Below are 12388 nucleotides of genomic sequence, written 5' to 3' on the forward strand. Positions count from 1 at the left end.
ACACCCTGTCAGGTGAGATAATCACCTTAGAACAAAAAAGGGATATTACCAAAGTCCTGCAAAACTTCAGAATTTCCTGCAGGAAATTTAAAAATTCATGTAGGACTTTAATTTACTATGGGAGAATTAAATTTCCTAAGGAACTATTTTCCTAAAGGAGAAAAACAAATCTAATAGGTAAAATTATATCCTAGAGGAAAAAAAATTCTCCTAAGGGAATTATTTTCTCCCTTAGGAATAAAATTTTCCATAGGATTAAAATTCCCATAGAAATTTGAGAGTTATTCTTGTAGGATTATTTTTTAAATCATCTTCCTCTTAATTTCATACATGTTATCTTAGTTAAAAAAAATCCCCTAGAAAATTCAATTATTACTCCAATTGGATTTTTTGTATCTACCCATTTTGATTATGTTTCACTGTTTCCTCTTATTTGTGTGTGGATGTCAGTGTTTAACAAGAACATTAGACCTTAGAGCCTTGAATCCCTCTTCTGAGAAATTGTACAGTCTATCACAAAGCCTTGAAATTCCAAAAGAAGGTCATCATGACCTCATTTTGGTCAAAACACTCTGACGACCTATGACGCATCAGCTGACAAAGGATGATGATTATAAGCCAATACTTGAGATATATAAATTTGGCAATAAAATTCAAAATTAAGGTCTTTGTGACCTACTTTTTAGTTGACATTATCTGGGGACCAAAGATGCATCAACTGACAAAGTTTGATGATTCTAAACCAATAGGTATCTGAGATATTTTTTATAGCAATAAAATTCAAAAAGTATGTCACTGTGACTTTCTTTTTGGTCGACATTATCTGAAGACCCAAGATACACCAACTGACAAAGTAAAATGTTAATAATGTCGGGTATGTTAAGGAAGGATATAAGTCATTTCTCGGAAAATTTAGACTTTTTAAAGAAAATAAAGTTTTATAAATTACCTAAGCCGCTTATTAATGTAAACTGTTATTAACGATTACATACAGATGAAAGAGTGTCTAACGCAAAGACTTGCACTACCGCCACGGCATCAGGTGATTTCTATAAATAGCGATATGTTCCTTAATAAAAAAAAAAAGCTAACATAACAACAACACCCCGGATTTTAATGATTTCTTTGAATAAATAATATAATTGAAAAACATCTATTTTGCCTTAAAAGTGCTGCTAGAATCCCACTGTCCTGTCAGTAAAATAATTATTCCACACATTCGCACTAAATACTACCCTATGTTTTGAATTTCATGCATATGAACCGAGATTTTCAGTAAAACCATGCTTAACTAAGGATTCTAGCAGCACTTCCCAAGTTTGTCAGAAGGCATACTTTTCATCCATACAAATCTAATGCTTTGAAATATCCAGATTATTGTTGTTCTCTTGCATTATTTTTGTCACAAACGACAGAGTAAAGACCGACTTGGATACAAATATAGCTGACTGTCTTCGAAAAAAAATAAAATCGATGGAAATAAATTAGCATACCTGCTTAATTAATTGAACTCCATATAAATTTCATATAATATTCACGATGTTTCCTTTTAATCTTCATTTTACGTATCTTTGTAAACTCCGTCTTTGAAAAATTCTCTTTACACAGCACGATCAATTCCCAAGTTACTTGATGTACACATATGACGTCATCGGTAGTAAACTTTTATCAAATGACAACAAAAAAAAAAAAAAAACAATGTTTATTGATGTTAATGTTAAAACGTTTCTATTCATTTTCTAGAGTTAGATTACATCTTTAAACACCAATATCACGAAAACTTGTGTTTGAAACTTGACGTCATATCGCTCACTATGACGTCATGATGTAGCACTGAATTAGTCAAGGTAGAATATTTGTAATGCTTCCTTCTTACCCCTGCGTATTTATTTGTACATATCAGGTATGGCAATATGTGTTCAATGAATAGAATATTTTAGTGGTTTTTATTACATATTACGGTCCATAATGAGAAAATTACATTTGTCAAATCCGTATGTTAGTGCTTGTACAAAAAAGTCTTAGGTTTTTTTTTGTAAGGTGTATATTAGAATCAATGAAAGCCTTAGTGAAAGTAATCATGGGTCTTTTTTTATTTTTTTTTTTTCGAAAATAAATATACGTTGCCATAGTTATATTTAAAAAGAGGTTCGGAACGCCCGGTTGCTGAAACAATATACATCGAACGCATGTCATTTATTCGTATATATATATATATATGAATATATATATGAATGGGAATTCGAGAGCACGGATTGCCAAAATCATTAGACTTACGTTACAAATCGAGACTTCGAATTAATAATCTGTGAAAACGAATTATGTAATTTGAGATCTCATATTATAAATCGAGGGAAGGAATTGATAATCCGCTGGAACGGATTGTGTTATTGAAGATATCAAATTATTTTTTACTTTTTTGAGAAATCAACGTGTCCCTTCTTGGCTTTCGTACTTAGAAGGGAGGTTCTGTTGTGATCAACTAAGAATGGAAATTCAATGTCAATTCTCGAAGCCATCAGGCTTCCTTATAGAATATCCCTTGTCCAGTTCTTTGAAGGTGGTTGGATAAGGGAGGAGGCAGTTTGATTCACTGAAAATAAATTAGGTCAAACAGACATGTAGTCCTCTTTGAAGATTAACATGAACATTAATAAGCTTCATTTAAGAAACAATTTTATGCTGTTCTCGAAAAGAAAAAAAAAACATCTCGATAGTGAATGGAAATTGTGAATGAGATAGAGACAGTGCATATTAGGCTTATCTTTAAAAAAATAAATATGCTTCAAGAATTAGCAACTTTGTGAAAAAAAAATGATTAAATGTTGTTCTTGAGAAAGAAGCTTTCCGTTGTTAAATAACTGACAAACTTAATTATCCTACTCGTCTATTTTTTTGCAAAGAGATATAATTTTTTTTCTGATAAAGAAGAACTGTTAAGGAGCAGGCTGAATAAAATGTAGTGTGAGAGTAAACAGAAACGCGTGACTCTATGGCATGTTTTCCCCTTTCATTTTAGATATTTGTGGCCGATAGTTAAATCTATATAGATGAAATAGAAATTAGGAACAACATTCAAGCTCAAAAATCCATTAAGAATACAAAATTGGAGCAAAGCAAAAATAGACCTGAAAAACATCAGAGATTATGATCAGGTGCCATCAGGTGCGGTATGCATGCTTCAAATCCCTGTTGACATTACAGATTGATAAAGATGACCAAATGTACTCAAATGTACATGTTTTTTTATACAAAAAATAGTTTATATTATGCTTTGTAGAAGATGGAAACATAATTGTATAACTATTTGTAGCAACGTCCTATAAACAGACTATGTCAAAAAAGGTAGCAGCGCTTGATGTAGTGATATTGAACAGAATTGTGTCAAATTTACTGCATGATACTTAGTTCTGTTCTCAGGTATGTTTACATTTTCTTTTGTTTTCAATTATCGGAGGTCAAGAACACACCTAATGAACTAAAAATAACGAAAAAGTGCTTTCTTTTGTAATGCAAAAAAAAAAAAAAAAACAAACAACTTTCAGAAATGCATAATTTCAAAATAGACTGACATTTTTTAAATTCAAATGTATCAGAGCGAAAATAAAACCAAACTGAAATAATCTGAACACAATATCTGTTTTAATAATAATGTTGAGTAAAAAAAATGGCAACTTTAGTTACTTGGGCTATATGTATTGGGGGCGTGGTTCTCATGTGTCAAAACTGTTTCCAATATAAATGACAAATACAACAATATTTCCATCTTGCACTGTACAAGACAAGAATACACCATTTGTAATGCGACAAAGCTATAAGATCAAGAATACAAAGATAAAAAGCGTTCAACGTTTGTTGGTGTAAAATTATAATGCATATTTTTTTCTTTTCAAATTAGATTAATGCATTTGCAAGAACAATGCTGTTTCAAAAAAGGAATAGAAAATATATGTGCTCACCTATTTTCAGATTTTTTGTGGTCTAATTTATTTTTTGCTATCTGTGAGGACTTTGGAATGGTTATAAAGTCGGGCGTAAGCTTTTCTGTTGACATCATTGTTGTTTGTTTAGCAGACAACGACTGTATAAATTCCAGGCATGTCAGATCTGTTTGATGTTAATATTTTAATTTCCAAAACACAGTACAAGAATTAATTATGAAGACGTCATATAAAATTATACATTCTTTTTCTAAAAACTGTTCAATATCTATTTCTGAAATATACATTATATTTTTCTTCTTGTTCGGAAGATAAAAAAAGGTCTACTGTCTCATACTAAACTAGGAAAAAAAATATGCTTACATTGAACAGATTCATTGGAATAATAATGAAATGGACATTCGGGGCACATTACTTTGAAATTCTCCATGACACGACCTACTCCATCATCGAATATTACGCAATATCTTCCTTAAAGAAGGAAAATCCAAGGGTTATTCATTTCTAACTTACAATAACATACTTTATTGTATTAGAATAAGCTAATATAAGATAAATGAAGACAGTTCTCCAAATTTGAAAATAGTAACAAAATACGTTGTATTAAGTTAATTATCAAGGTAAATTTGTCCACAAACCATCGTGCAGGATGCGCTTAAAGTTATTATGATCTGTAAACCTGTTAGATACTTTCTTGGAGCACACACTTCAATCATTTCTTTGTCAGAAGGAACACAATGATACGTCAACTTGTCAGTGGAACAGCGATCATGGACTGCTTCGCAGTTTAATATTTGCATCCTCTCTCTTAAAGACTTTTCATCCGTTGGACATACTCTGACAAAATTTGCAGTATTTAGCGTTTCTCTGCAAATATTTTCCTGTATAAAAACACATACTTTATTGATGGCTAATCCAAAATTAAGTATTCAAATGTAGTATTTAATCGTTGTAAATATTAATATTTTGAACTTAAGTGCTTACAAAACATACGAGATATGTCTACAATTACAAGTATTTCACATATTAATTAATCGAGCTGTCCTTATTACTATTTAGTTGAAATGTTCAAATGACTTCTCAAAGATGACTATTTTACTAAGTACATTGCACATTTCCCATACTTGTCTTGGTTTTGTCGAAATGCAGCGCTGAAAAAATGACAAAGCTGCGTGAAGAAATCATGTCAAAGGATTGGATGATAAAGTATTGGTTATCTTTCAAAATAGTAAATTGTTACCATTGAAAAGAAAATTCTTTTACATTTATGATCTGAAACTATTTCGTTGGAAGGTATTTTTCATGATGAACACTAGATTTCAGAAAAGTTATTAAAATAATCATCTTTTAGAGGGAAAGCAGTAGAAGGCATGAAAATTACTTTTATCATTATGCGCCCTAATGTCATATAAATGTACAGAGAATACAGAAGTTACATTAGCTGAACTGTTTCTTTATCTATACAAGGCAATTGTATGCTTTAAAATGAACAGTTACGAAGACAGCTGCATTTGATGTGAAACCATGAATGAATCATTTGGAAACTCTCATGATTTAGCACCCAGTAGCAAAAAAAAAAACTCCTACTAATTATTATATGTTAATAATGTAAAAAGAAATGGAATAAGTTCAAAATGAAGTTATAAATCGCTTTTTAAATTAGTATTGTTTTCACGTTTTACAGTATTGCATTTAACAATGTGACCTTATTTTGTGCGAAAATCCTTGTGAGTTTAAAAAGTGTGTTGAGCTGTAGATCATTACTAAATACAAAGAGACCACTTTTGTTATTCGGATGTTTGAGAGCGCAAAATGAGCGGTGAACAACTAGTAAAGGCAAAATGAACGATTTATTCGAAATGCCTCCTATATCCGCCTTGCATTGAAACTTTTCTATTATTTTCCAATGTCAGGTGTTAAAATAAAAATAAACAATAAATAGATTTATAAATTAAAAAATGATGTTTTAAATCTGTATTTTAATATCACGATTTTTATTGCTGTAAAACATGTGTAATTGTTACTGAACGTGTGTGGTACATGTACAACTGTATAAAACACAAAATTAATCCAGTGATAAATTAAATATACTTATTCTTTTAACAAAGAAAATAAAATGGACTTTAGAGAAAACTACTACTTAGCACGTATAACTTATTAATACTTTATGCTTCACAATTTTCCTTGAAGAAACAAATAAAAATATACTGAAATACTAACTAAAGATATGATCACGAGATAAGAGGGTGGGGCTCTTAATCATACCGAATGGCAAACATATATTTAGTTACTGTAAAGGAAGAAAAAAACAACGGTGGTTGTTGCTATTTCAAAATTCTTGGTGAGGTGGCGTTTACGACGACCTGTGGCAGACCTGCATTTTGTTCAGTTAAAGATTTAGAAGTTACCTCAACTGTTGACTGGATAGTACTCCCGGGAACAGCCATAGTCTTTATTAATTGAAAACAAGATGGATCTGCAAAATCTATACCGTAAAACATTTTGAGATAAAAGTAAGCGTAGAAGGCTGTGAACCTTGAATTTTAATTTTCAATCATATAAGACCTTTTGGATAAATGTATTTGGTGTTTTCTGTTTATGTATCTTAACTAAAACATAATTCTCAAAGTAATTTATTGTCTTTAAATATTCAAACAGACAAACATTAAAAATTCATATTTACATTTAATGTAATGTAGATATTTGAAATAGCTATCTGTTCAAAGTCTCTTTATTCTACCTTAATGAATATTAAGAATATTAATACTACTGGTAATAAATTTGGTGCGCTTACATGTTATCGATTCATTGGAATAGTAATGAAACGGACACTCTGTACAGGCAACACTATAATCCTCTACTATACAGCCTAATCCCTCGTTGAACTGAACACAACAATTTCCTACAACACATCATTTATATGTCAAATGAGATTTCCTTAAATGCCAAGATACTTTAGTTCCTTTGAATTCGTTAATGAGATTTATTGTTTTGATTATGGCATTAGGAATAATATGTTTTTTTTTTCTAAACTGACAGAGTGTACATGCAATTAAAACCATACATTTGAGTTCTTTTCTTGAAAATTATTTTGAATTTTTCAGCAATTCAAAATTTGAATCTCTCGGTAAGCATATTTTGGTCGCCGATGTTACACAACATTGCATTGGCTTCACAGGTATAAAGCATGATCAAGCTAAATAAATATTTTCTACCTGTGATAAAATTCCTTGGAGCACAAACTTCAATGAGTTTGTTTCTAGACCGCAAGCAGTGATACACTAAGGAGTCTTTGGAACAAGAATCATGCATATCTTCACACATTCTTTCCCTTGTTCTAATCCTTCTGGACTCAACATCTTCTGGACAATATTGAACTATTTTTCCAGTTTTAATCGTTTCCTTGCATATATCATCCTGTATACAAATAGCATAACTTTTTTTTAAAATAATATGCATAGCGAAGTAAATATTTGAGCGTAATTTTATCTTTAAAAAAAAACTTTATTTACGTTGAGTGTGTGTTAAATCATATATTACAAAGATTTCAAAACTTTGGGAAGTCAAATAATATTTCTTAGTATAAATTTTACAGACAGCGTTAAGGATAAAAATATTCAGAACTACCGGTAGTAAAGAACCACACCCCCCCCCCCCCCCCCCTAAAAATTGGTTGGACTGACGTCACCCACACACCAGAAATGTCTTTATGGAGCCATTATTAAAAATGTTGATGAACTTCTCTTTATTCAAATGAACTTTGAGCACGAGACATTCATGTCTCCCGGATGGTCAAATGCCATTCCTACATATACATGTAGTTACTTCTGTATAACGGGTTCAGACGTCAAACACTTCTAAGTGAATATTCAGGAGAATCGGTAACCTGCGTACTCAACTTTATCCAAAAGTCCAAATTACTATTTACAAATATAGAAACTATAATACACAGGTATTTTGGCATCTTTTGGAGCCCCGACTCTCAGGTTTAATTATCAAAAGGTATCTTCCTTGAAACCGAGCCTCGTTTATAGTGTCTCAGTCTAACCACCAACAACATTCACTTCAAAATACCGTGCGCTTGATGAAAGACAGTTGCTCCTTTTTTGTCAGTAGCAGCCAGGATTTTAGCCCAGGGCTTTCCGATCGAGAGCTACCTTGGCGGTCAGCAGAAGGAGAAAGAAAATAAGGAATGACCTAATCTTTTCAGCTTTTGGATTTAAAATCGAAAAAAAATCTTTTGTACGAAAAAATCTCTAATGCAGAATTTACGAGGAGGTAAAGTTAAAAAATAAAAGAACTATAAATACATTTATGAAGTCCCGTCCTCAGCTATAATTCTTTTGACATCGAAATTAATAGGGGGCTTTCTTAGGCTATACTGCCTAAGGATATAATCTTTCAAAGAAAACCGCGAAGAAAAAAAAATTATTTAGACACCCGTTTATAAAATGCATGACTTTTTCGCCTTAACCTTTTGACGTTTAAATCAATTGGCTTCTTCTCTGTATCAGCAGGAGTCATCAAATTTCATTAAAAGGCAGTAAGACACTAACAAAATCATCTATAATTGAATATATGAGCTCAAAATCAACAAATGTGTACTTAAGGTCATAGGAGATTGTGACAGTATCACCAGGAGTCATAGAATTTCATTCAAAGGCAGTAAGAAAATTAACATAATCATCTAAAATTGAATATATGACATCAAAATGAAGAAAGGTGTACTTTAGGTCAAAGGAGATTGTGAGATGAAATTTATTGTAAAAGCACAAAGTACTTTTTTTAAATATCATCTGGTAATGATGGTAGCAACGCAAAAAATAACCTCAACTGGTCAATTAGGCAGACAGACCAAACTTGATATTTTCTACTTCCGGCGAAAGCGGGAGGACAGTACATAAAACATATCCAAATAACCTATTTGCAGAGTGGGGTCTTCCCATCTTACATGTATATCTAACTTTCCTTTGTAATTTTCAAGGGGGCCATATCGCCCTGGGTGGTGAAAGGGTCAATGATCACATTCTATTTATATTTTGCTGAGTCAAGTGAATAACTCGTCATGAATGACAAGAAGTCAATTTACAGAAGCCCTAATTATCGAAAAAATTACCCGTGTGAATCGCTTCTTGACCATTAGATTTTTTGATTCCACGAAGCATATGAGAACAATTAAAAAAAGGAGAAACAGTAACGTTGTGGTTGCGACATAGTCACAACAGCCTGACATCATCATTCTGTTTGAGATGTTTCTAGCGTCTCTTGGAAATCCTGGGCGCGCCGTCGTCAGAGGTCTGCCAAACTATGAAATCTGAAATAAAAAATAAAATAAGTAAACGCAATGAACGAAAATGTTTGCTTTGTTTATGTTAGAAGCCGGATTTTTTTTCTCCTCTCCTTTGTTAAAATTTTTGAATTGAGTAGATCTTCAAAGGGAAAGAAGCTAAAACCATATACACCGCAACATACTGCATTTGCGAATCGAAGTATACATTTAAATATATCTCCCCGAGCCCAGAGATGAGAGATTTAATTGACTTATTAATTAGTAATTATTATAACGTTCTTCTCGTATGGAGACGTCACCACTTTCTAGTAGAGGGCTACACTTTCGTACATATACTCGGCACTAACAGCGACTGAGGAGCGAGGGATCTTTTTCGCGTCAGCATCTACTGCAAAACTGGACATCATTTAATACGGTCTAATCCGAAAAAACGGTATCCACTACCACAAATGGATTCGCACCAGTGACGTAAGGATTAACTCCTTATGTATCGACTCCACAGCCAGCGCACTAAGTACTGCGCCACATAGACGACACGAGATTTGAAATCATTGTGCAAATTGTCTCAATGCTTTTGAAAAATTTCATTAAACCCGCACCTTCTGAAGAAAATTCGGTTGTATTGTTGTTACTCATGTCCATCCGTCCTCCGTGTGTCATACTTTCTTCCTCAAACTCCAGTTACATTTTACAAAGTAGCCTTATAATCTTTTATGAGGTTGTTGGTGGTGCAATGTAGACGAGCAGTAAAGTTGCGGAACTTTCATTTCGCCTTTGGGGTCAAATTGCGGTCATAAATGACGCTTTTTATGCAAAAATCTCCTTCTTCCCTGAACTTCTCCTAAATTTTACAGAGAAGCCTTAACGGGTGAAACACAATATAGGGAACAGAAAGGTTGCACTTGGGGGTAAGAAATTAATGTCTTTATGCGTTTTGCGCCAAAAATATTTTTTTCTAAAAAGTAGAGTATCTAAAGGGTCTGAAACATAAACAGTTTTGTTATATTCACTTTAAAACGTTGTTTTTTACAAGCTGATTAAAACCTCATTTTCACAGGTTCAAACACTACAAGTGTTGTTTTCTTTGAAATAAATATTGAAAATGTTAATAAATTCTAAGTTTTTCAAATGCTCACAAAAAAAAAACAACATATAAAAATACAAAATATTCACAAAAGTTTTACTAAAAAAAGTGGCATTATACTTTAAAATGAAAACAGATCTTACTTCGTACATTTTTGTGTTAAAAGGTAGTATTTCATTTCAGGTGAACTTTTTAAAACCCATATAAATAAAGAAAAAAATATTTATAAATAACTCTTTATGCGTTTGTTAAAATATAAATACTTCGCAGCACTATTAAGGCCTACTATGAGAAATAAACGGAAAATAGATGTGCAAAAAGGGGATTTTTCTTTAAATTGAATTTATTTCAATTAAGCTGTTTTATTATCAGAGAACTTAAATACTGATGGAAATAGCATAGTATAACCCACTCTGTACTGAATGAAGTTTAGTCCCATCGATGCACAGTCACGTGATGAATGCTTAGTACGTGTACTGAATGTAGGTCATTAACAAATTTCAATATCGCAAGGGCATACCCTAGTTGAAATTAAACGTTTAAGCTATTAATTGTTTCTGAATACTTTGTAGTTTCTGAAAAGTGCTGCTGCTTTGAATAGAATTCGCTTTTCAATAGTTAAGTTTTCAAGTAAATAGGCCAATGTCAAAATATATTAAACTTTTACCAAATATTGTGTGCACTTATGAAATCACGCCTTCAAATTAAAGAAAGCAGCAGTACTTTTCCAGTTAAGGAAAATATCCTTTATCTATATTCAAAAAATGATTAAAATCTATGCAGTGTATGCCCTTTCGAAAGTACGATTTTATGGTGCATCTCGATGTAAAATATACGTAAGCTGTACATAAAAACACGGCATAATTAATAAAATACATTCTCTTAAAAGTTAACGAATAATCGCACTAAACAAGCGATCTGCATTGGTATTAATCGACTATTTAAAACCGAAAATATCATTCCGTTCTATTATAAAACGCATTTTTCATCGTAAAAAAAAAATCCTCAATCTGCCATTCACAGTACATGAAATACGTCATGTTTACTAAAATGACGTCATATTCACAAATTCATGGCGATCAGTGCTTTGTTTAAAACCAGCTACATGGGATTAACCTAGCAAAGCTTTTTAATGCATTGATAAGTTTTATAGTTGTTTATTATGCTAATACAGTTAAAAATTGCAAATTATTGAATTTTCAGGTATAATGAGTAATACATAAAAGTCATATTTTTGTGTGACGTCACAGTAAACTTTTCCCGCATAAATTAGGCCCCGCCCCCTTATTCAAGCCTTAACAATGCTGCGTTCCATTAAAAAGGAAGTTTCATTTTTATAAATTTTCTAAAATAATTTGATATCTTGATTAAGTCACGGACACTACAAAACCCAAATACTTATTATTGGTTTTTGGTATGTGGTAAAAGAAAACATTTTATAAACTTCCGTACTGGTATGCTTCTATTCAAAACAACTACAACCGTACAGAAAACAAGCATAAAGGTGATTTCAAAACGAAAAAATTGAATTCTTTAAAATATAAAAGAAAACAGACATAAAAATAAAATTATAGAATGGAAACATTTATTTGTATTTACCTTTCGTATAGGTGTTGATAAATTTTGATTGTAAACGAAGGAAAGGGCTCATTGTAGGATTTATATGGATTAAACGTTGACTTTCATACTTTTTGTACAAACATCTCACACACATAAATCTGTCGAGAGACTCTCATAATATATCAATCATCCTTTAATCTGTTTGAATTTTTGGATTAAAATTTGCTGTTTCATCCTGCACAAAAGAACAAACATGATATCGTTAGTGTTTTAGGTGTTGATGAAAAAATGAACTGAATAATAGAGCAAAAGAAGCTTGGAAAATATGACAAAGAATCAGTGAGTTTATCAATTACTTGTTGCCTTGGATTACTTAAGTGTAAAGTTACAAAATGATCCCCATTTGGTATTGTACATGTATCTGGTATGAAGCTCGAAACGATTAACAAAAATGAGAATATAAAGCGATCAACAAAAAAAACTCAATTATCTAGAAATGCCAGCTGAAGAATG

The 12388-nt window shown here is 31.8% G+C and overlaps 2 protein-coding genes across 2 annotated transcripts in view; one reads left to right on the forward strand and one right to left on the reverse strand.

Moving 5' to 3' along the window:
• The window catches only part of LOC134262655 (multiple epidermal growth factor-like domains protein 10), a 108562-nt gene that overhangs the window by 62354 nt on the left and 33820 nt on the right, over nucleotides 1-12388 (forward strand). The gene's annotated exons all lie outside the window — the stretch shown is intronic.
• Nucleotides 6280-9275, reverse strand: LOC134262654 (uncharacterized). The gene is made up of 5 exons (XM_062745027.1): nucleotides 9058-9275; nucleotides 7157-7358; nucleotides 6736-6843; nucleotides 6350-6417; nucleotides 6280-6315 (listed from the first exon to the last, which is right to left on the reverse strand). The coding sequence occupies exons 1-5, from the start codon at nucleotides 9178-9180 to the stop codon at nucleotides 6295-6297; spliced, it is 522 nt and encodes a 173-aa protein (XP_062601011.1). The 5' UTR covers nucleotides 9181-9275; the 3' UTR covers nucleotides 6280-6294.

Source organism: Saccostrea cucullata, unplaced genomic scaffold (assembly GCF_032062105.1).
Source record: "Saccostrea cucullata isolate Sc308-1 unplaced genomic scaffold, CSIRO_AGI_Scuc_v1 ctg1321, whole genome shotgun sequence".
NCBI classification, from domain to species: Eukaryota; Metazoa; Mollusca; class Bivalvia; order Ostreida; family Ostreidae; genus Saccostrea; species Saccostrea cuccullata.

Bases quoted from the DNA above. Each gene is read 5' to 3' on its own strand.
- LOC134262654 (XM_062745027.1), bottom strand. From the start codon at position 9,180: ATGATGATGTCAGGCTGTTGTGACTATGTCGCAACCACAACGTTACTG. The intron at 7,359-9,057 runs GTAATTTTTTCG...ATTTGTATACAG, and splicing joins TCAAGAAGCGATTCACACGG to GATGATATATGCAAGGAAAC. The intron at 6,316-6,349 runs GTAACTTCTAAA...AACAAAATGCAG, and splicing joins CTATCCAGTCAACAGTTGAG to GTCTGCCACAGGTCGTCGTA.